At 34.3% G+C, this 26433-nt stretch overlaps 1 protein-coding gene across 2 annotated transcripts in view; it reads left to right on the forward strand.

Moving 5' to 3' along the window:
- Positions 1-26433, forward strand: part of qin (tudor domain-containing protein qin) — a 613696-nt gene that overhangs the window by 575305 nt on the left and 11958 nt on the right. For both annotated transcript variants that reach the window (XM_081728961.1, XM_081728962.1), the window contains 4 exons: positions 9512-9841; positions 13262-13387; positions 16975-17065; positions 22848-22983. In XM_081728961.1, coding sequence (XP_081585087.1) covers positions 9512-9841; positions 13262-13387; positions 16975-17065; positions 22848-22983 — 683 coding nt within the window. The remainder of the gene's footprint in view (positions 1-9511; positions 9842-13261; positions 13388-16974; positions 17066-22847; positions 22984-26433) is intronic.

The raw sequence follows: 26433 nt of genomic DNA on the forward strand, positions 1-26433 counted from the left end.
CTGTGTAAAAATAAATGCATCAAAAACAATATATCGGTATTTTGATATGTGTATGGAGCCTCTCCCTTTTTAAATTTCGATTCAAAACCAAAATCAATCCTTTGTTATTGACAGCTTTGAAAAAAATAGTTCGTTTCGAAACAATTCAATATATATTTACAAAATTAATTTGGCCAACTTCACACTGATCCCTCTTTTAGACTTCCAAACTATGCTGTGCATAAGGGGCGCTGTCGGTCTCTTGACAAGTATCAGAGCAAAAACAGCAAGAGATATTGTGATGCGAATTTTTGCAATCCATTCAGAATACTAAGGATAGTTGCCATCTCCTCCGTTAACTCTCTATTCAAACCGGAAGTGGTTAAAATTAGACACTTCCCGTTTCAACGTTTATCGCCATAGAACGAAAACGGTAACATACCGGTATATGAAAAAGCGGTATTTTGAAAACTATTTATCGTTTTAAGAGTAAGTTCCACTTGCTTCGTTAACTCTCTTTTAGTACTGGGAGTGATTCAAATTAGCTATTTCCGGTTTAGGTTTCAACTTTTTCACCATAAAACGAAAATGGTAACATATAACAAGAAACAGTTTTTATAAACAATTCAGCGTCTCAAGACAACATAATATGACTATCCACAACACTACCAAAACAAGAAGTGGTTCAAATTTACTATTATTTCCGGTTTCATTGTTTATGACCATTAACTTATGTCGGTAATAGATAGCCAAAAGCTTTTTTGTAAACGATTGAGCGTCTCAAGACGACATGTTATGACTATCCACAAACTCTACCGAAACCGAAATTGACTAAAATATACTATTACTTCCGGTTTCAGTACTGATTTCCGTAAAGCGAAAACTGTAAATGCTATCAAGATGTGGTTTTTAGCAATTGATTCAGTGTCCCAAAAATAGGTTTGATTTTCTTCCTTAGGCCTCTATTCAATCCGAAAGTGGTTGAAATAAACGATTTTTAGTTTCAACCTTTATCGACATAGAATAAAAACGATAAGTGACAGCGACTAATGGCTTTTTGATATGAATTCAGCGTCCGAGTAACAGGTTCTATCTTTGATCTTATTACTCTATTGCAACAAGTACTTACAGCTGCACTACTTCATGTTTGAGTATTCAATTCACATAGTTTGGAAGTCTTAGTTCCACACTGTGAAACGATATTCACTTATTTTCAAATTTTCGATTCAAGGCCCAAGCATATCTTTATATATATAATGTGTGTGTGTGTCTGTATAAAGTATCTATATACATATATGTATTATGTAAAAATTTATTTTTATATTTTTCTAACAAACGATGGCTTTAGATTTTGAATTCGCCGAGTCGAGACGGCATTTTCTTCATATGAGTAGAGACAGACTTAAATTTCGACTTGTCTTGTGCGCGTTCCTAGTTTTGAATCAAATTTTGAAAATTGAGGATAGGGTGAAGTATGAGCTTTATTTTTTAAATATTTCGTTTTTGTTGGTGAAATAAATTATTTCTTCAAAAGAATCAATCACAAATAGAATACAAATGATTGATTTTGGCTTTGAATCGAAATTTATTAGGGGACAATTTCACACATGTGCATCTGACGTATTTCTAATTGTTTTGAGTGCTTTAACATATTTTAATGTGTTATAAAATTTGCTAGGCATGCGCACGAGACAAGATTTCTGGCTGTTTCGTCTCGAAAATGAGCTGTAAAAGTGATGTCTCGACTCGAAAAATGTATATTTGTCTATTGGAAGAGCCGTGTCTCGACTCGAATTTTGTCAGGAAAATCCTGTCTCGACTCGTCTCGTGCGCATCCCTAAAATTTGCACTGCCTATTGATTTTTGCCAGTCATCAACCGTTGCCAAACTACTTCTGTTAACTACCGAAAGTTAGTTTCGACAATGCTGTATAACAGCGTTTCCCAACCTTTTTCAACTTGCGGCACACTACGGGTCTAACTTGAATTCTCACTGCACACTCATGGGTATTATTATTATTATTATTATTATTATTATTATTATTATTATTATTATTATTATTATTATTATTATTATTATTTGTAAATAGAAAATACCGTCGTATTTGTTTTCTTTGATTACTGACCTCCTTCTCACAAAGAATAAAGCTCGATCACTGGTTTTCCTCCATTGTAAATCATTATACTTACTTTTCATTCAAATTAAAAAATAGAAAACAATTCCAATGAAATATAGAGCTCAGTCTTTTAAAAAATACACTTTCTTTTTCGAAGAATGTATCCAACCTGTCACAAGGAAGATCACTAAATTACGAACGAACAAACAAATCTCTTGTACTTTTAAAACAGAATTGCGGTAATTTGTATGTGTGTTTGCTTTGTCGAAAGGATATAATAAGATTTTAAAATTTCAAGTTACGAAATAATCTGTAACAATAAAGAAACAATAATGGTCATAACAGTGATAATTAATACTCTTTTCAACATTAAAAATGAACAGATAAGTAACACAATGTGAAACTTATAATTTATTAACATGGTTAATATACGTCACAATTTTAAATATTAATAAAATTCTGTTTTCGAAATACAATCTATGTAGTAATAATGTATGTAAAATAATATATTACAATTACAGTATTTTTTTCATTGTAGAGGTTCATAGTAATGTGAAATTTAAATACACATATTTCCTGTCTTGCAATTAGGTTCCTATATAATTAATAATTTTGTTTTCATTTCCTCGCGGCACACCGGTTGGAAAACGCTGCTGTATAATATGGCCAGTTTCTACAATGCTGTTGTATAATCGTTATTCCAAAATGATGAATCAACTTACTTGAAGCAGCATATGATATGAAGAAGTGTCATAATTTTAGTAAGGTCCGGAACATATAACGCACTCTAATTTTTCAGAATTGAAATTGTAACAAAATGTTCGGCTTATATTACGGCCAATACGAGCCGTAATATCATAATGCGAGCTTGAGTTGTATATGATAAAAAAGCAAAGATCAGGTAGAGAACGTCACTTGTTTTCTATATTTAATAACAAAGGTAATTATTGACAGCACACAAATTTGATTATCGCGGGTTCAGAAACTACAATAATTCTGTGGTAGAAATTCTACTTTGAAGACCAAGCCAAATAACGAATTTGATACTAGACAGTGTATTTAAACATCGTTTGTTTGGGGAATGCGAGAACGAGTCTATATGAGACGTGTGGCTACATGCTTATCTGCATGCTGTGCGATATTTCGATATATTGATCCATCCATAAGATATTTTCGAATATCTAAACATCAATACCGAAATATTTACGAATCGATGTTTTCGGTATTTGATATTTTCAATATTCAATGTTTTCTATTTTTTTTGGGGGGGGGAGGGGGGTATTTCAATATCTTTCTATATTTCTGTTTTTCGTTTTTCTTATAACATGTTTGATGTTGCCATATAGATAGTCTACCACTGATGGAATAAGTCACGAATTTCGTGTAACATGACTCGGAAGAGACATTGCAATCAGACCCAGAAAGACCCATGACTGAGAAACCACGACCAATCATCCGGAGTGACCCGATGATTCGATAGAACCCAGAGATGGAACGTCATATACATGAGAAATGTGTGTGAGGCTACTAATGCAGTTCTAACAAACCTGATTCTCTCCTCTCTCATCGCCTTTCCACTAAATATAATTTTATTTTTCGCTTGCTTGCTTCCTTGTGTCAAGTGTTACACTGAAAGATAACTACAACGCTTATAAGGGTACCAACATTCAAAATCGCAAAGAAAAGATAAGTCACATGTTTGTCTTATGAGAGATCGTTAATGTTTAATCGACCTGTAAAGCTTCTTGTTTAGAACATAAAAAATACCGCTGAGGTTAATCAGTTTTTGTTAAATCTTTTTTGTTATAGGCTATAATCAAAAACCACATGCTTGAAGACGAATAAACATGAAATTATATTTGAAATATTCAAAACATGGTATCTTGATTAAGAAATGTCACATCAAGAATCGGGCAAATTAATGTTCTAGCTCAAGCAGTGAACATCATTAATGAAGTATAAATAAAATGTTTGCAGTAATTCTGCAGAGCTATTTCGGTTGCTTCTCAGTCACCAGGTGTATCTGAGTTTCCGGATATGATTTGGTGTCCGGGTTCGTTCAGTCACCGAATCAGACCGAGTCTGAGAAGCGAACCTGGACCCGGATGACTCAGACAAAAGTCGAGACCCAAGTGGCCCATGTCCCATTCCATCACTGTTATATGCATAATCGAATAGTCCGATTTCTCAGTAATGCTTTAATTCAACAACGCTTTTGGTTGCTTTCTGGATAATTTTTACTTTCCAGTAACGATAAGAGAAGAAAACATGGTGACTGTAATGGAAGTGAATGATTATGATAGAATTGGTGGAATGAGAATGTTTTTGGAAATGGAAAAGCCCCGAGAAAACTGCGGCTACTGTGTTTTCCACCACAAATTTGCGTTGGCGGGATCAAACCAGGGATGCCTGACACTAGAGGTGAGCGCTCTACCAGTGACCCATCGTATCGTGCTCCAAGCGACAAAGATTGATTGAAATTGGAAGTGATTACTTATCTTATTAAAATCTTATGATCTCAGTCTCTAAGCGGCTATAGTTGGGAAAGTGAACAGATTCTTATACGAACAATACTCGAACAAAGAAAGGGCTTGGAAATTCAAAAGTGGAGAAGAGTAAAACATTTATTTTAGTTTGTCTTTTGATAGTAAATGCACAAATTTGACATGTGTCCTCAAAGGAGCACATACAGCGCACAAAGGGACTACGATAAAAAGAGACGATTAAAAAAAGTTGATGAGGCTAAGTACACTTCGAGAAATAAATGCATTTCATTCATTGTCAATTGCGAGTAATCTTGGGAAGATTAATAAATTAACTGATGATGCTTTTGAATACAAATAATCGTGTTTGAGGAAATTTCAGAAATATAATTAATAACTTTTTAAATTAAAGATAACAAGCAAGTGTAGACAATCCTTGGTTTAATTTTATTTATTTAGTTAGTTAAATATTTTTACATAATTTCATAAGATCAGTATATCGGTGTAAAGACAAAATAACTCGAAGGTTTTTTGCTATCAGCGGTGAGCGGTTTATCCAATCTAATCCAGTCCATTTACATGAGTTTTATGGATGCAGTAATAAGACATTGAAACAATATTGTTTCCCCTCAACAACACGCGGTTAAAACCGTATTGATTGTATTTATCAAATTTGAAACCAAAATTTTCTAATCGTAGTTTCAGTTACATAATTATTCTAAATTGTTCATAAATGTTCCTGAGAAACCTTTGAGTGGTTGGTATTTGTTTCCACATATAATGTGTAACAGAAAGGTGCGTGTGAATGTATAGTTATATATTGTGTGTGTGTGTGTTTGGTGTTGAGAGAGAAACTCACAAGACGGTCGTGTCCAGTGTCTTCAGAAGGATGTTTGTTGTCCCTCCCCTCAAGGACAGTGAAACGAATTGGAGGGAGAAACGAAATTGGACACTTGGAAAGAAAACAGATGTGAAAGAAAGCGGGGAAAAACTGTGGGTTCGGTTAAACTGAACATGTCCATTATTATAATACCCAGAATAACCAAAACATTTTGCATAAATTAAGTTGGTTCACAACAATGGTTGGTTTACAAACTTACAACAATGGAAAGAATAAATTGTAGTAAAATTTTTCATATAAAAATTCATAGATCACTTGGTCCTGTCTAAATGACAGAATTTCAGAGACCTAGAACAAGCAATGACGCGAGAGGTATCTAATTCCTCTACAACAATCAAAAGCTTACAACAATGGAAAGAACAAAATGCTGTAAAATTTTCGCCTTGAGTTTCATATATTACTTCATTTTGTACTCAGTGACAGAATTTCATCGTCCTTGTGCAAACGATAACGGGAAAGGGATCAGATTTCTCCACAACAATTAAAAGGTTACAACAATGGGAACGAAAATTCATAATAAAATTTTCGCCTTCATATTCATACATTACTACATTCCTTGCTAAATGCTAGAATTTCAAAGTCTTAGAACAAACAGTAACGCGAGAAGCATTGGATTACTCTCCAACAATTAAAAGCTTACAACAATGGAAAGAACAACATTACGAAAAAATTTCAACTTGTGATTCATACATTAGATCACGCTATACTAAATGCCAGAATTTCAGTGTCCTAGAACAAATGATAACGGGAGAAGTATAGGATTTCTCTGCAACAATTACAAGCTTGCAACAATGGAAAGAACAAAATTTCGAAAAATTGTCACCTTAGAACCTGTAGACTACATCATGCTGTACTAAATACCAAAATTTTAGAGTCCTAGAACAAATAGTAAGGGGAGAGGCATTGAATTCCTCTGCAACAATTAGTTGAACTCAACAATGAACGAGTCAACAATTCGAAAATTGCACGGAACAATTGCTGCGTATAGTCATTATCTTCAAACAGACTGACAGTGAAGAACATAGTTCAATATTTGTAGAAGTTATTAGTCATTTTTGTGAATATTAATTAACATTGAAAAGATAGGGCGATAGCAACGCCATCTCTTATCACAGAAACAAACTTTTTGTGGCTTTAGACCATCCTTAATCAGTAGGTCTAAGTTTCATATAGCCTTGCTGCTGAACGGGACGCTAAGCTAAAATTAGCTCAACTCAACAACGTGAAAATAAGTGTCTACAATTTCCCAAACCGTGTCAGTGATTTCTGATGGTGCTGTATCCCACTTTAAAAATCGCTTTCAGATGTTCGAGATGCAGACAAGTCCGATAATGCAGTGTTCTTGCAGTGAAACCGGCCATGCAAGGGTCTTTGCGACGGTATTGCGGGGAAGGGTGTGTGTGTAAAGAATGTGACAACGTGGCATAACCTTAGGCAAAAACAGATGCACAGTATTAAAACCACAGAAGAATTCGTGAGTATAACACAAGTACAAGCTCCGGGTATTACTCTTGTTTTGTTGCCTGGAACTGAATTCGACAAATTCCGGGGGGATAAAAGCAAGAATGGGAAAATGTGCGACCTGTAACTGGTATTCAACGAAGTCACCTTTGGCTTTCAGAAAATGGCACAATTTTTATGGCAGTAACGGGTCACCATCAACTAACTTCTTGCTCCCCCCCAAAATCGTGCTTCTGCAATTCAAAGTGTAGATTTAAGAAGTCTGCAAAAAGGAACTTTTGTTACATACATATACGTTTGATAACCAGTGATGCGTAGCAGAAATATTATAAATAAATCATGAATTACGTGAAGTTGAAGTGCTGCTTATGCTTCCACATGGACCTTCAGCAGGGTACAGGTTTCCAAAAGAGCATAAAGAGAAGTGAAAATAAATGTTTTGTGGCTATCGACATTGTGCTACGCAGGGGCGAATCCAGGACGGACTTCTGGGGAGGTTGTAATACTGCTACTTAGAGCTACTTTTAAGAGCTAAAAGCTCAGGGTGGGTTTTATTTATATATAAAAAAAGAAAGTTTCTTTTGCTGGGGGGGAGGATCGTCCCCCTGGATCCACACCTGGACGAGTTGAGTGCATCAACACCTATTGGAGCACCTACGCGGTTACATGCTATTAGCGAAGAAGACACCAAGCAAGCAAATGATTGGTCCATATGAAAAAGAAATCAGTGAAATTTTGTGTGAACTTGAAATTTGTGTGTTTCGTAGTCGTAATTTCCATCTCAGATGACTTTAAAAAAACTGAGAAGGGGGAAGGCTCATTTTACTATTTCAGAGAGCCTTTTTGATCAAAATAATAAAAAAATATGTCAAGAAAACCTTTTATTTTTCATTTAATGAATGTGAACCACAAACATCATCAAATCGTTCCACTTTTATTGTTTCCAGTGTTGCTAACTGTGACATCAAAGTTAACGAAACTTCGCTAACTTCAAAAGGATATAGTTAATTCACGAAGCACTGGTCGAGAATGGTATTTGGTGTGTTTATTATTCATGTAAAGTTGAACCATCTGACAAAATTTCCAAAAATGAAATAAAATGAAATCTTTGAGTTTTACGTCCCACGGTTATGCCGGTTAGGCTAAAGGAGACGGTGATGATGAGTAATGAATGAAATGGTGGAATGAAGAAAGTGAGAGGAAACGGGAGAACCCCGAGAAAACCCACGCACACGGTGTTTGTCCACCACAAAGTTCACTAGGCGGGGGCTGGGATCGAACCCGGGACCCCAAGCACCAGTGACAAAATTTCAGAATTTCAAAAGGTGGTGTTTTCGAGAAAATGGTGCCCAAAAATTGCGATTTTTGAAAATTTTACAATTTCTGGAATTTTTTGCGACAAAACGGTTGCACACAGAAGCAATACAAAATTTTTTTCGGAAAGCGGGTAACTAGGTCTTACCAACCGTGAAAACAGAATTTTAAAATTCGAACCGGAAGTCTCGAAAAAAAATTCGCAAACTTCGACTTTTCAGATAAACTGACGTTCATTTATTAACTTATGTAGAAAAAGATACGCATGTGCAAACCAAACTATAATAAAATATATTTATTTATATCCCTATGTACATACCACAGCAAGAATTATAACTCTACCTGTCTCCATAGCTGAATGGTGGGGCTCCGAAGTTAACCATTTTCCATGTCTTCTACAATTCATAAATTGTACTCCCCGTCTTTGATGGCCCATTACCTGGCGGGAGATTTTTTTTGACCAAAAAAAAAAAAAAAAGGGTCTCTTAAAAGCATGTTTAGTTGCTATAAAAAAAAGTTTCAACAATATCTGAGATGGTGATTGTACATTTTTTTTATTTTTTATTTTATTTTATTTTTTTTTTATTTTTTTTTTTTTTGCCTGAGTTGAAATGGAAGTCACCTATATATAAAAATAATCAAATATCAGTGTCGAATTCATGGTGTACGGGGCCACAGATGAATAGTGACACTTCTGATGCCGTGCCTGGGAACATATGGGAGGAGGAAGAGGATATATATATATATATATATATATATATATATATATATATATATATATATATATATATATATATATATATATATATATATATATATGAATCAACGAAAATGACCGATATCAGTGTGCTTCGGTAATAGTAAAAAGTGACTGACTAAGGGAACATATTACTATTTTTTCTTAATTTAACCCAGCGAAGCGGGTAATTGGTAGCTATTTGTGACTTTTTAAAATGACAGAGAATATATAGCTATTTGCGCAGTTTTGCGATACTATTGAGGAAAGTTGTTGAGATGGCAGCAGAAATGGAAAGCGAAGGATTTGTCAGCAAACACAATGCGAAATAATTTAATGTTTTAAATTACTTTAAAAAGAAAAATTAAATTATGCGTAGTTGCAGACTTAGAATAAACATATATGGAAGAACGAATTAATCGAAGGATCATGTTAGCAGATAGCAATAGCGTAACAATCTTTCAGCTGTAATATGCACTGTTTATTTCATATGCAATTTAAGTAATTCTTATTCTTTGTAGATTAAACTGTACGAACCCAGCGGTTTGGACTTGGCGAAATTACTTGTTGATCTCGAATACGCAAGGTATACACATCAAGATCTGTTTCCTTCAGAACCTGTAGCCGAAGAGGGTGATGATGATGAGGATAACGATGAAATAAATGATAATGATGTCATTGTTGAAAGTGAAGAAGTACATGAAATTGCTTTGATTTCCGAGATTATAAATAAGACTGCAAAGAGTGAAATGATGGAAACCAAAACCATTGAAAATGAATTTGCTTTATCAACTGATATAGAAGGTCGTAAGTCTGTGACGGAACTAGTCGAAGATATGAATGAATCAAAGGTAAGGAAAAATCTGTATATATAAAAAAAAAAAGTGTACATAAACTGATGCAGGGCATGTGTTTAAATAATAAATTACAATTTTAATGCGGTTGTTGCCACTGAAAATATAATTAACCCATCCAAGAAACCAAATTAGCTACACATATTTAAGACACAAGAATCACCTGAGTAAAATAGCAATAAAATTAATGCGTTTAGAAAGTGGAAAACTTAATAGGGCAAAAGTTGTAAATTCAAAAATGACTCTTATGGCAGTCGGTGACAGCGCATGTGTTAATATTGTTTTGTAGATATAACATTAATCCTCAGTTACTTTAATACCAGAAAGTTCTAATCAAAATCAATAAAAATAATTAAAATGAAAAAATAAAAACTAATAAACATCATACCGGCATTTGAAAGCTTGTTTTAATCTGGTTTTGAAGTAACGTTAGAAAAGTATGGATCTTAGGTAAAGCGGTTCAAAATATTATAAACAAATAGCAACTAAACTTATTTTCCTAAGAAAGACTTTATACAGTCAGAGATGTAAGTTTAACTAAATGATGTTTGGTTCGTGTAACAATTTCGATGCCAGTAGGTCTTACTTTTTAGAATTTCACCCCGCTGAAAAGTCTGCAAGCGGGAGTGGGACAATAATCTGTTAATATATATGCAACGAAGTCAACAGCAGTGGAAACTGTGATCTCGTGCATTGCTCCATACCGCTAGCCGTTACATCGAGCATGATCGATGTTGACAGGGTGGAATATCTTGGGTAAGCTACAACTTTAATTTGTTCAGATAGAAACAGACGTCTCTGTAGTCGTTAAATAAAATCACAAATCCGTTGCGCAGAGTAATTGGCAAGTGTGGCTGTACCTTATTCAGATTTTTGACGCCAACATTGTAATGTTTAATCATTTACGTGTCTTGTGAAGATCCCCCCAAAATATTATTGCAAACTAATTTCTGAAGTCAAAAGGACTATTTCTTCAGCGTGTTTAAGGAAAGCCTAAGGGTAAAAATTTAAGTAAAATTCTTACGAAAATAAATATTCTCTAATATCAAGAACTATATTTTTCAGAACAGGTAATTATAATGTCAAATAGGGATTTACGTTTCATGTTACTGTTTTTGCTTTTGGTTAAAGATGTGTCATAGTACCAAAATGATACAAATTTCCTTGATCAGTATTTAAATCCTATTAAACACTAATCCTCTTTTTTGAAATTTATTCTAATTAAGGGCCCGTGGTGACTCAGTGGTAGAGTGTTTCCTATGATGCGTAGAGTCCCTGTTTTGATCGCAGCTCGTGTCAAGTAGCTTTTGTGGTGGACAAACATCGTGTGCGTGTTTTTTCTCGAGATTTATTTTCTTCATCCCACTATTTTGTTCATTATCATCACGGTGTCCCTTAGCCTCAGAGCATAATCGTGAGATGCTGAAAAAAAATCTAATTAACGTAAAGTTTGACGATCAGTTCTAAAAATGAAATTAATGAAAAAAAATAGATGTTCTTCATTGTTGGAAACCTTAGCCTGGATGCTTAATATATTATTTTTTTTTTTTTAGTAAGAAATAAGCAAAAGAGGTAATACTTACCGCAAAAAATAGCAGAGTTTTCTTCTACATGTAAGAAGCGTTTTCGGAAGAACCTTCTTCCATCTTCAGCTTACTTAAAATTCAAAGAGGATTTAAAAACATGATGTAGAATGTGGAAAGAGAAAAAATGGTTAAAAGGATTAAGAAATGTAAAACACAAATCTTCTGTCAAAAATTAAACACATGCGAATAGGCACTCACTGTCATTGTTCACTCCTGTTCACTGTTTCCTTTTCTTGTTTTCCAGATGGCGAAAGTATGTAGTAAAAAGATTGCTCCGAATCATATTTATTTCTCTCTTATATAAATTGAATATAGGTTTCTCTGTGTGGATGTAATATGATTCGTTGATTTTTCGTTCCGTTGCTGTTTTTGCTTTTTCAATTAACATGAATCTGCGATATTAAGGTTATAATCTTTAAGATGCGTTGCCAGACCAGACAACTGTTGCAGGATGCGAGGGTTTGATGTACGAATGTGTTCAGTTTGTTTGACCTATATATATACTTTATCACACTGACATTTTACCCGATAGACGCCACTGACAGTGAGTGCCTATTCGCATGTGTTTAATTTTTGTCAGAAGATTTGTGTTTTACATTTCTTAATCCTTTTTAACTTTTTTTTTTTTCTTTCCACATTCTCTATCATGTTTTTAAATCCTTTTTGAATTTCTAGTAAGCTGAAGATGGAGGAAGGTTCTTCCGAAAGCGCTTCTTACACGCAGAAGAAAACTCGGCTATTTTTGCGATGAGTATAACCTTTTTACTTGTTTCTTACTAAATATCACCACCGCTTGCAGATTGTGATATTATGATTTTGTTTATTATTATTAGAGACCTCATGTTTAGGCATTAAAAACCTGGAAAATTGGCAAACAAATAGGCACTTAAAATTTAAAAAATAGCCACTAAAATGTAGCTCGAAACAATGAAGATAAATACTCAATTCAATTAAAAAATAAATTCAAATCATATATAATGTTCAAAGACTGCAGAAACGTACCTGTTTGTTAATATTTTATTTTACTGTATATATAAAAACGAAGCTTGACATGTATTTTATGTACATTTGGTAAATAGATTCTCTACAGCATTTTATCACTATACATAACAGTCCAAATTTTATATACTTCTTATACACATAGCAGTCCAAACTTTTACAGCATTTTATCAATACATTTATAGCAGTCCAAAGTTTTACAACACTTTATAAGTACACACAGCAGTCCAAAGTTTTACAGCACCTTATCAGTACAGATAGCCGTCCAAAGTTTTACATCATATCATTACAAACAACTCATATTTCTCGGAAGAAGCAGAATCCTTTCTTAAAATACTAACTTGTATATTTTTCCACAATAAAGTGTTATTTTGAAGAAAATGTATAGAATGGGGAACATTAGGCACTAAAGCAATTATTTAGGCAAAATGGACAAAATAAAATTGGCTTAAAATGAAAATATAACCCCTCATATAAACTTTAAAACGTTATTTTTGATAATATGTTTAATATTAAAGAATAGGCATTTTGCCTAACATCCGCCTCTACTTATATTTTTGTTAAAACGAACAGGAAATTATATGTCTCGTTTCCTTTCTTTACTATAATCTAAGCTAACATAATATTAACGAATGGAGGAAACAACTGATTTGTAACACACTAACTCCTGTATAGGTGCGTGTAGGTACTCCAGCTCCTCTGTGTGTCAAGCTAACAAAGTTCGAAATATGTCCTTGTGTAACAATTGACATATTAGTGACAGGGTATTGATTTGTTAATGTTTGACTAGAACTTTACATTGCAGTTATTATCATTTGCTTGTTGGTTTCAGGAGATCCCGAGGTATAAGGTGTTGAAGTTCACGGAATCCCAAACTCTGGTTGTGGAAGTGACAGCTATTCTTACTCCAACGGAGATTGTAATTCATCCGATAGAACACAAACTTCAGTCTGAAGAGGTTAGTATTGCAGTATTGCTATTCAGCCGGTTCGCTAGAACCAGTTGTTAAAATATTTCAAGTTCTCAGAACCGTTTGTTATACCCAAACATAACAGTAAATTTTACCCAGTTATACCCAGGAACAAGTAAATTTTAGTTTAACTATCTTTGTTTTTAGAAATTCTTACAGCTACAGGGTTAAACATATGATCTCTCAGAACAAGGCCTAAGCGTTTATTTCTTAATCTCAAATTCTCAGATATCAAGAACGAGAACTAGGATTACGTAAGTGTAGTGACGAGGGATTTTACATTTGAAATGCATACATATCATTATCAACAATTATCGATCCATTGCAGGATTAAGGTCTTTTCAAATACTTGTTGATAACCGTCTATCTAGGATAATTCATTTCCAAGATTTTTGCATTGCTACCTAATTTCGTCACACCACATTATATTAGGATGCTGTGTAAGTCTCTACTTGTCACTTGTGGTATCCAGTGAAAAATTTGTTTGAATCTACCTTGTATGGTTTGTTTCCTGAATTATATCTATCCATCTACTACATATGCAGAATCAGTTAAGATTAGAATAACACCACTGAGTGTTTACTTTTGATGTATTCATTTTCTGAATTTGGTTAATTACTGGGGAGATTTTAAGCCAAGTATGCGCACTGCATCCATAAAGCCAGGAAATAGTATAAGATTCCTTGTAAAAGTGTTTCATTTTCGTATGAATATTGAGCGGTAGATGTATTAAGTGATCTGATCTTGAGTAGCTTTTTTAAGCTTCTGTATTACAGAGCTATTACTACTTAGGGAGTAAAATAATAAGCGATAACAGGTGCAGAGAAGATGTAAAATCTAGAATAGCTCAGGTGAAGAAGATATTTGAAGAAAAGCAGAAGCTTCCAATGAAACGTCGACATAGAATTGAACAAAATGCTGATGAAAGCATGTGTGGAGTATGGCATTGTATGGATACGAGACATGAACACCACACAGCAAAAAATGAGATGTTAAAACAACACAAAATGGCGACTTCTTTAGCGTGTTACTTGTGTATTAGTTCAACACCAAAGACATCGCCTTCCGAGCATATCAGAAGTAACTAGTAATTGTAAAGGAGAATTTGAATTGAATTTTATTGCTTACAATGAGTAAAGTTTTACGCAGTATATTTGACATTTATGCCAAGTAACGAATAACGTAATATGTTTTGCTGTAATCGGTCACGAAAGTTGTTTTGTAAGCCTATGAATTGTCTGACAACAGTTAGGTGAGTAGCAGTGCAGCCATTGTTCTTATATCCTAGCACATAAGAAAAACAGATGAGAACAACAGATGGTAGAACTGCTTCTCATGTAACTGTTGTCAGACAATTGGTAGACTTGCAAAACAATTCTCGTAACCGATTACAGAAAACATAATACGTTACTTGTTACTTGGCATAAATGCCAAATATACTGCATAAAAATTTGCTTATAGCAAACAATGGAATTCAATGTAAATTCTTACTGACATTTACTTGTTATTTCTAATATACTCAGAAGGCGATGTCCTTTGTGTTAAATTAACACACAAGTAACACCCTAAAGTGGTAGTCATTTTGTGTTGTTTCAACATCACATTTTTTGTTGTGCAGGAGAAGAGGAAAAAACGGAGAATGCATGCCTTTGAAATGTGGTGCTGTAAAAGAATGTTGAAAATGAAATGGACGGACAATGTATTGAATGAGAGAGTGTTGGATTTGATTTGATTTTAGTTTGGAGTCTCTCCAGCATCGAGGCCATATGAGATGTAGACCTATAGCTTAATATGGGATCCAAACCACATGAGCTCCCGCCAGGAGGAAATGGTAGGAGAAACAAGGAGGATACTACAGAATATTTCAAAAAGTCGAGATAGGATGATTGGACACATTATGAAACATGGAAGAATCACGCTAGTAGCTATGGAGGGAATTGCAGAAGGAAAAACATCTAGAGGAAGGCCACGATTAAAATATACAGAGCAAATAATACAAGATATAGGAAGAAGAAAGTACAAAGAAATGGAAGGTCTTTTCTAGTCCAGGATAGAGAAAGGTGGAAAGCTGCCAAACCAGTGAAGAGACTGTTGGCCTGATATGATGATAGTTCACACGAAGAAACATGGATGGACATTAGGAAAGTTGGCGCACCGCGTAAATGGCTGAAGAAGGCTGCCTGAGTGGCACCCTTAACTGAAAATAGTCAAGTGTGCGGTTTCTCTAATGCATCCATGAGGAAAAGTATGGGGATCAGAAAAGACAATGACCTTACTACAGTTTTTTTTTTCTTTCGTATTTTAAAAATACACAATATATTGTACTTTATTAATCATCTTTCTCCTAAATAGAAACCCGACACTAGCAATACATTTTATACGAAAAAATAATATAGATGGATGTGTATGTTGTCCATTCACACAAACTTTTCGGCAGTCAAAAAATAATTCTGAAATAAAGGGCACACACTGTTAAATCCAAAAGTCCCCAATTTATCAGCCAGTCAGTTTCCGGTTTGGATTTAACATACTTGTTGAATGAAGTGAAAGAAATAAGTACAATGTGTATTTACAATAAAGATTTGGTAGAAAATCAATTAATGACTCATTTTTTTCCGCTGCAAGTAAACTTAGTACTTAAAGTTAATCTTGGGTCGTGAGCAGAATTCTTGCATTGGTTTCTATATTGTAAGTAGGTGTATCAACCATGAAGCGGGTTTAAAATATTCATTCTGTTTTCAAAGCGACATTAAGTGTATTATTTTGCTTAATTACAAATATCCTGAATTTGCACTGTTAAGAGAAAATATCCGCAGTTTGCTATCCGTTGCTGTGCTTTGTTTGTGGCTTGATAGGATTTACCATTGATATGTCCTGTTCTATTTACAGTATGCCATGCTTTTATTCATAGTCAAGAGAAATGATAAGACCTTAAATAAGGCATTGTGAGCATATGAAAGGAAGTTGTCCTACCTATTAACGTTGATATTTGTATTTTAATTGCAACAGCTGAGTTACTACATATTGTTCATTCCTCATTATCTCTAATAGAGTGAATTAAGGACCTCCTCAAAATATTCGTTTTTCGTGAGGTCCTTATGGATGGAGCATAAACATACCTTTAAAAAAATCAAGAAATTGAATATCTATCTTCCACCAAGCTTATTATCATGGTTATCGTGATTTACTCTCATTGACTTATTAACAAGTAGTATTTTGCAAGCACTGTTCTTGAAAATGGGGACGATTTATAATAGTAGTATCACTTTGCTTGTAGCGACTACTTAATAATTGCGTATAGCCGAGTGTAGATTCAGTTTCCAGGAAGACAGAGCTTTTGCTGCTAAATCAACATCTTGCGTCAAGTGTACTCAGATTAAGAATTAGGAAATCCTACTCTAGCAAAGTACATGTCCAGTAAAACATTGTTTGGATACCCCTTTTTGGTCTAAAACGCTAGGGAGCTTACACTTAATATAAATAATACTTTAAAATACAAATCTAGAGATCTGTAGATTCAAGGCTTTTAAGTTCCATTATTTCTTTTGCCTGTATATGATTTATTATGATTGCAGATAAATGCTGTGATAGAGAACTTCAAGAACATGGTAGATATTATGCAGGTAGAAGCACCTGACCAACCAGTATTAGCCGATCCATACGTAGGTAAGTTCCACATTTTTTAATAACTTACATGTAAAGCACTCGAGAAAAAAACGGTCCAAAGTTATCTTTGTTAACTGAATATGTCATTTTGCACATCAAAAAGTTTAAAAGCAATAATGAAAATGAACGGAAAAAAGCGATAGCGAAAACATACATATATATAAGCAAAAATTATCACATTCGAGTCATAAGGGGACAGTAAGAGGTAAATTAAAGAAACGTAAATACTTTGATTATTGTATTGTTATCCTTTTCTCGCTTTAGAAAGGTTCCGGGATGTTATTACAGCGTGGAAGTGTGCATTTCAGCATATTTAGAGCATAATAAATTGTCGAATTTATGACAGTCTTAAGTGAACATTTTTCAGTAAAATCGAATTTTGAACATTCTTTTCCTAAGTTCTATAAAAAGTTTAACTGAAACATGAGGTTCAAGTGTTCATGATCTTTAGAATCGATAATGTATTGACTGATGAGACGCTTGTTTCAAAGATACTAGCCCCACTTTCTAATTCTGTTAAAAACAATTTGTTAAATAATAAAAATTGTAAACTCTTTATTTTACTGCATCTAATATTTAATGTGCCATTAACTACACTGTGTCGGTGTTCCCTGATACCTTTCTCAGCAGATGTGGCCAATTCACTTGAATTTATCTTATTTCTTGAAATTTTATCTTGTACGTTTTTGTGTGCATGGTAAACAGTGATGAAACGAAACGAGCAAATAAAAATCAGCATGATAATATAAGTTCCTTGCACTAGAATTCTCTTCTTTGGAAGGTCTTACTTCTGTGGAAAACTTATACAGAAGATTTTTTATGAAGACTTTACAGAAATAAGACTTTGGAAAGAAGATAATTCTTTTGCAAGGAAGATACATTATATATATACTGTATATATATTCCACCTCTTCCTTGTTTATCATGCACACGAAATAGTGCAAGATAAAACTCTTTAAGAAATGAGTTGCCCTCGTCTGCGAAGGAAGGTGTCAGGAAACACCGAAACAGTACAGTTAATAATACGATAAATATTTGATGCATTGAATTAAGCAGTAAGGTTCAAATTATTGTGAACATGTATTAATTCATATCCTTAACTTAGAAAAGGAGTTATACTTCCGAAAGTTTCAGTGAGGTAAACATGTAATAATTTAGTTTGTGTGTATCCTTCGTTTAATTTAAGTCAGTTCTTCTGACGTCTCGTAAGACAATAACAGTTTGCATCGTCGGAACTGTTAAAACTAATTAAACTGTTCAAATCACATTCATAATTGCAACACCAGTAAAAATATTCCGAAGTCTTTTCGAAAATGGATCATCCAAATAAAATGTTGATTAATTTCAATCTTTCTCTATTCACCGCTCGGGTGTTTAATTTTATTTAAAGCACTTTCTGTATATCAGACAGTTTTTTGATAGGTAAATAGATTATACAAAGAAGGTAAATAGATGAAATAACTGTATGTAGTTGTAAAGTCAATAAGGAAATAGAAATAAATTAGTGGGGAGGAATGTTTTGTATTGCTCTTTGCATTTTATCATCGTGACTAATAAATCTGTAGATTATAATTTGCCTTCTTATTGTATGGTTATTAAAAGTAGGTTGCTGAATGAAAGAAAGAAAAAAAAAAAACAAAATAGAAGGTTTTTCCAAAACAAAGAAGTTTGGGGGCAAATATTTGACGTGAGAAACTTCGAACAAAAGAGTGAATTCAGAAAGATACACACAAATTTGAATTTCACGAAAACTGCAGATTATCAAGTACTTTACGAACAACGAAATCGAGATAACTGAAATCGGCGAGACTCGTTGCTTGCATAGAAAGTACGAGTGTGAACATATTCCCAGCTTAAAGATGGGAGACCTTAAATGGGCTAAGAAGGGCAACAACTCTCACTAAATCTAAAACTATTATTTCTGGTATCTGTATGTCTCCTATGACATACTTGGCTGGATAAAATATGTATTTGAGTTTAGATTCCAGTTTCACAGTAAAATAATAATAATAATAATAATAATAATTGGAAATATGACAATTCAGTTGAAAATGTGAAATGTTCCAAGAGATTAACTTTATATCACCTTACATTTATGTTACGTATTCATTCGCCACGTTGGGAGGCGCGGTAGCTCAGTGGTAGAGCGTTCACCTCCGGTGCTTGGGGTCTCTCGTTCGATCCCAGCTCGCGCCGTGTGGACTTTGTGGTGGACAAACACCGTGCTCGTGGGTTTTCTCGGGGTTCTCCCGTTTCCTCCCACTTTCTTCATTCCACCATTTCACTCATCTCTCATCATCATCGTCTCCTTTAGCCTAACCGGCATAATCGTGGGATGTAAAACTTAAAGATTTCATTTCATTTTTTTTCATTCGCCACTTTTTAAAACATACCAAGTGTGCGTTTACACCATTATTTCTATAATAAAAGTGTACTACTAATAATTGGCGTTGTTAATATGTACACACCATACCTTAAGGCAGTGGATCCTAACCATTCAATATATATATATATATATATATATATATATAACAATAATATTGATTATAATAGTGCAAAACTATAAATTTGTGGAAAAAAAAAGTAGTGACTATGTAGTACTGAGCATTGTTGCTGCCGCTGGAGGCGTTGACTGGTACAGTCTGTTACAAAATTGATTTTAACTAAAATCTCGCGACACATCCTATCGAAATGTGCGAAACATCGGTTGGGAACCACTAACTTAAAGGATACAGTAACATAAAAGTTACACGGTGGCTTACTGGTAGTGCTTAACCCTTAACGGTTCACTGCTTCCGGCACTGTTTGCAAAACAACATATCCACAGACAACTTCCCGCGAAAAATTTACCAGAGTTGTCACCAGGGGCAATAACTGCTACCATCGCGGAAAGAAAGTACACAAATAATCATAACGAACAATACCTGATACTCTTCAAACGCAATACACAAGATCAAACAAAGGTGTAGCCAAATGGTTACGAAAACTCGTTAAGGGTTAACTCGGGTGCGACGGGTTCGTGGTTCGATCCCAGGCCATACGAATTTGTGATGGATAACTCAGTGGGTTTTCTCAGACTTCCGTTTCCTCCCATGTGCCCATTCCACCAGATCTCCCATAACCATTTACTTTCATTAAACACCTCTCTCCTTAGCCTACAGGGGATAAGCGTGGGACGTTAAACTAGAAATTTTCTTTTGATTTTCCCTTGAGAATATGCAATTAATACAATCTTAGTTCTTTCTATTTTACGTTAACTCTTACAGTTCCGTCTCTTGTGAGATGTAGTAAGGTATTTTTTTAAGTTAAATGTATTAAGAGTACAAGTAAACCCTACTCTGGTATTGTCTTCTTCTCACATAAAGTAAGGTGAGCTAAATGAGCTTAACTACACACATAGCACAGAATATTGCAGGAGTATCCTATTATGTATTTGGTGTAAAACCAAGCAGTGGTTCTCACTTTATTTTGTTTCGCGGCACTCCTAACGCCCACACCTTTGTTTCAGGCTCATAAATAATCACGAAGAATCATCGCAACTTCTCCAAGAGAAGAAGTCTTGAAAGAGTACAATCACCAAGAGATTTCTATTAGTTTGTTCCAATAGCCTTCAGAACTTTTTCGATGATAGAAAAGGTAACTACACCACGAAAATTCTCAGTGGTGTGCTCGTTAGTCAGGGACTACTGACAATTTCTTTAGATTCGTGGCTCTGATCAGTAATCCAGACTGACTATTGTGCCGCGGCACTCCGGTTGATAATTATTGAAATAAATGAATTTGTAGCATGTAGGAGAAAATAGCCAATTATCAAATACGGAAGCTTGCAAATTTGCATTAGAGAGCGAAACAACGCGAATGTATTGTGCAAATAATGGGATGATGATGAATGTTCTTTCCAGGTAGAGTTCTGAGTTTCTAAATTTGGGACCATCAGTTTAACGTGGAAACACTTCTATCCCTACCGGATATCTAACCGGACACCCTTTGGAAAATGATTAATGAGGAACAATACACCCTGTCTCTCTTCTATTTTGATTTAGCGTGAGACATGACTGCCTCACTACCTAAATTTATTATTCCACTTTTAATATAATCACACTGAAACAAGTACGATTTTTTTTTTTTTTTTTTTTTTTTTTTAATTTGATTAGCTTCCTCCATTTTAAGAATTCATCCTAGCACTTAATTGGAAGACAGAGTGTACTGATTTCAGATTTCGGTTCAGGGACATTGATTATCGATTAATATTTGGTAACACTAAAGCTGATTAGAGTTAAGTTTATTCATTAAGGGTCTCTTGGTTACATCTCAATGAATACAATCAGAGAGAAACTATTTCAGATCTTCCATTTATTGGAAAGTTTCAGTTCTTGTAACTAACGGTGACATAAAGAAATAACGTTGAAACAGCGGAGAGGGTTCTAAGTTATCGGAATTAAATAGCATTTGCGCTCTTTTACAGCGAGCGTCGGTCCGCGTTCAAACCACGGTAAGGCCTTAATTTTAACGCAGCGATTCGGAGCTAAGTTTACCAGAATCTGTAGGAGTCGTCCTCAGAAACTTACAGATTCGTTAAAGAGTCAGTAATGTAATTAATTAATTAAAATTAGAAAAGAATGATGGTAATACCAGATAACTGTATACAGTAAACTCTGATAGCGAGTAATATGAAGTTAACATTGACTGCCAAAGAATTTAAATGTGGGAAGAGGCAGAGGACAAAGATATTTAAAGAAATGTATCACCTGAGCTGATCGGAAACTTCCTTTTATAATAAAAAGATTGACTATTCATTTCTGCTTTTTTTTTTTTTTTTTTTTTTTACATTATCAGTAGTTATTTTTTTTAATTGGAAAGTTTTATTTTATGCATGTAGTTTTTCTGAGCTGTATTTCAATTGTTCAGATAATTTTCTTTAATGCTTACTCAGAAAGATGTATATGTAATAGTTTTAGATACTCAACATGTTTTACTAACGCGTGTATATACATACTGATCTATAAAAGAGAGAGAGATTAAAGCCTAACCACTTCCATATAAAAAGCATTTCTGATCATTTTAAAATATATCATCACATATCAAAAAGTTGACCAAAACAGGAATAGAACTCATTACCTTGCGATTAGAAGTCCCGTGCTTTATCACTGAACTAACATGAAAATTCCCAAAGGAATATAACTGAATTTCTAAGACAAAAACATTCATACCCGTTGCAAATGCTGTTTTTCTCCTTTGTCTTTTTCATTCTACTGTGGATGCGTGAACTATGTTCGCTGTCTTTCAGTTCATTGGAAATATTCTTTTACGTATGGAAACGTAGATGACATAACTAGCACGTGCTCAACGTATGCTTAGTTTCGAAATACTGTATAATTACTTATTTTATGAATGTTACAATTTTTTTTTTTTTTTTCACTTAACATTTCAACGTATCTTATTGCACTTAAAAGAAGAAAACACATCGGCACATATTTTCCCTATTCGCGAAGTTAAGCTTGGGGACTTGAACCTGGCGTCTTTGGTTTACTGTTTCCGAACATTCCGGAAGTTGAAGAATTTTTAGCTTAAAAGAACCTAATCAATGTGGTCAACCGTTTTGGAATAGGCTGTACATAAGATACAGGTTGTCCGTTTCTTCTGAGGAGTGATGCGTATCAGGCTTTACGTAGCATTGTGTAAAATACTTTCTCTAAATATTCAGAAGAGATACGCTATTTTATTTGTTTGTTCAGTTGGATTTAACATACTGAATGAAGTTACGCTTTTTTCTTTCTTTTAGATCAGCCTTGCTGTTCGTGTTATACTGATGATAATCAGTGGTATCGAGGAATCATTATAAGTATCAATGAAGAGAATGGAACTCTTAGAGTGTACTATGTTGACTACGGGAATGCAGAAGACGTGTCTTTAGAAAGGTTAGTAATCATTTTTTAATTTCTGTGCTGCCATTGAAAGGCTTTTGGTTTCATATTGTATCACACAAGTACCTCTGCTTCTTCTTTTGTAAAGACTTTTTTTTAAGCCTTACAACAAAAATTTTTTAAATTTTTTAAGTCTGCTATAGTCGAATTAATGTGTGCAATAGTCGAATTAATAATGTAGTTCTAGATTGTTGTTGTACTAGCTTGAAATGTTAAAATACTTTCATTTGAAGGAGAATCAGTTGCGCTAAAGCGAATTGTTATTAAAATTAAAGTACATACAGTTCTGTGGGATAAGGAAACAACTCTCATAATCATGTCAACTAAATCATGCTACAGTGATTGTCGAGGAAAATGAAATCTGAAGTTCAGCGATCCTCGATTATGCCCTTTAGGCTAAAGAAGACTGACGATAAACTGTTGGAGGTTTTAATTATCTACTAACCTAAATAATATTTTTTGCCATGTGTATTTCATTTGTTTTTATCCAATATTTCCAATTCACTGTTGAGGATTCTTCGCCAGGGCTACAAGACTTAAGTCATTATCGTTCTTGTATTTCAACAGTGGCACAACAAAAAATGTTTCACAGTATATTTCTAGTTAGCCGAATTAATATTTAAATAACTCGCAGCTGTTTTAGCGATCAAATATCAACTATTCTACAAACAAATATCTTCATTCACAAATAGCTTAAATATATTTATGCTTCACTCTTATGTTTAGTGATAATAGTGCATTTTAAATCTGTGCATACTTGTATATGGTGCTATTTCAAACAAAATATTTTTATGCTGAGTTTGCAACACTGCTTCATCTATGGCAGCACTGTTTTTGATTTTCGATAGAGCATTTCGTTCTCATTATATTGTGCAACTTTTGTTTTGATTGCTGTAACGGTTTTCGAGATATTTACTTTAAACATACATAATTTCATGATATAATTTTTTGGATATTCAAATTTTGAAGCCCCGTAGCTCCTATCCTTCTGGTCCATAGCACCTTAAAGTTTGCACATTTTCATTTCTCATGATGCTCTATCAGATGTGCTATGTGGCAATCAAATTTGAGCGACAACTTGTAGGACCTTCCTGTGTCAGATTTTTTTGGGAGCTTAATTCAATTTATTTCTATATGATAACAACCTTCACATATAAACAATATCTTTATTAAAAGCCTTCCTGCTCTAAATTCAGTTCATAGAAAAAAGTTACTTCTTCAATAAATCTAATTCTCCATTAACTTTTAACAATGATTGGCTCTATAAACAGTTTACAATATGTACCAGTAATGGTAATCTTCCTTCTCCTCTGTTTAACATTACTATTAGCTGTTCTCTTTATTTGCTCTCCCAACATAGACCCAGGTGAGGTGATAACGGAGATATCGATGGAATGTGAATGTAAGAGCAAATGGAGAATCTCCAAGAAAACCTAAGGATAGAATGTTCAACCACAAACTCACAAGGCTTACATGAGATTGAACCAGAGATCCCTTATATCAGAAGTGATTCGTGTAGTGCTAAGCCAATATGTCTCTCTTATTGTCGAGGCAAAATCGGAAAGGAGAATAACATAGAAAAACGTAATCTCAATGCCATAGGAAAGGATATCTGGATTTGATCTTCCCGTAAATGTAATCTTATATATGTTAACTAATTTTACATGAAATGAGAATGAAATTGGAAGAATAAATAAATAACTATTATTCATGTATGTAGTTAGTAGATATACCTTAAAGTTACATTTAAATTCTGAGCAATATAGAAAAGTACATCTCAATTGAGCCACCGTACTACCATCATTATTATTTGAAATTTGAACCTGCATATGCATAAAATCAAACTACATATTCCGTATCTACACAATTCTTTGAATACATTCTTCAAAGATTTCAAATAATATCTTCAACAATCTTGTAGGATTTACAGACTTTATTTACAAATATGACATTGTGTAACTAAGATACGGTCAATAGGGAGGGTATGTCAAGCGTTTGTTAAAGAGAATAGCAATATTTCTGATTCTAAAGTTTTTACGATAATAAAACTAATGTGTGCGACTGGGTCACAGCTGGAGCACGGTCTCCAGCTTAACATGTCAGTACGTTAAGCACTATACTACCCAATATCTTGCCAGACCAGTAACATATATTTCCACCACTGACGTCGATGTTCAGGCAGTTTAGATCACTTAGACTGTATAGCAAATTAACCACGTCTTACCGTAATATGTAACATAATGTCGAGCAGTGCACGCGATCGGTAAATGTCAGCATAAGACTCACTGAAAACCAGGATATTGCGGCCCACAGAATCACAGAGTTGCCACCATGTTTTACGATTGAACGGAGACACGGCGAATCATCTTTTGGTAGCACCACACTTAAACATGGCTCGTGGTTTGAAATAAGGACTTATCCGACCATATCACACGTTTCTATCATCAGCGGTCCATGTTGCGTGGTCGCGATATCATTGACATCATACTAATGAGTTATGGCCCTTATCAAAGATTTCGCCCGCGCAACCCGATTCCGTATGTCCGTACTATGTAATTCGCGGCGGAATGTGATTGTCGACATAGACTGTGGGAGGTGCTACCTGAGTTTCTTCGTCACCTGTACCATAGTCGCACGACGGGTGTGAATGCACACTGTTTAGTTCTTTGCACACTGGCGTTCTACTGCTGCTCACATAGTAAAGATTTTGCCCTAACACACCACCAGCAACAGCCCGACCCCCGTAGTCAGCCTTACCGTTGCGGACGTAGACATCTGAGGTGTTTCCATTAAATTGATAAGTATATATATGTATAAACGAATCCTGCATAGAAGTATTTCTGCTTATATTACTGGATACATTAGATTCTAGAGTTGATCTAAAACACTTATGAGCACTCAGTAATTATTCCAATGAAATGTTGGTTTTATATGTTGTTCAAGCGACAGCTGAGAGGTATGTGTTTGAATCATTTTTAATAACATGGATCACAGCCAAATATAGCATACGTTAATAACTTGCCTAGCTATAACAAATATCCAGATAGCAATCCACAAAATCGAAGGTAGTCAGTCGACCCTGGCAACTCACACTTCATTTCACAATAAATTAAAATTAAGCTACTTCCTTCAGCTCTCTAGAGAGAGATGTTCATATACTACATATTACAAAGTAGGGTTAGCTTTATACTTCACTTCCTTTATTTTTAATTACTTCCCTGTCATTTAGAAACAGTCTACCAAAGATATACGAAACATTAGCATCGATGAAACACATTTTGAGTATATTAAGGAAATAACCGTTATCATATTATAAGGTTACTCAGTTAAATAAAACTGAAGAAAGTAATACATTTAAGTAACGTTTCAGTATCGCCATTACAACAGTTCATCAGACAAATTAACAAGACACATGAGTCTGATGAAGACATAATAATGCCGACA

The sequence above is a fragment of the Thermobia domestica genome, chromosome 10 (genome assembly GCF_964235325.1).
Source record: "Thermobia domestica chromosome 10, izTheDome1.hap1.1, whole genome shotgun sequence".
NCBI classification, from domain to species: Eukaryota; Metazoa; Arthropoda; class Insecta; order Zygentoma; family Lepismatidae; genus Thermobia; species Thermobia domestica.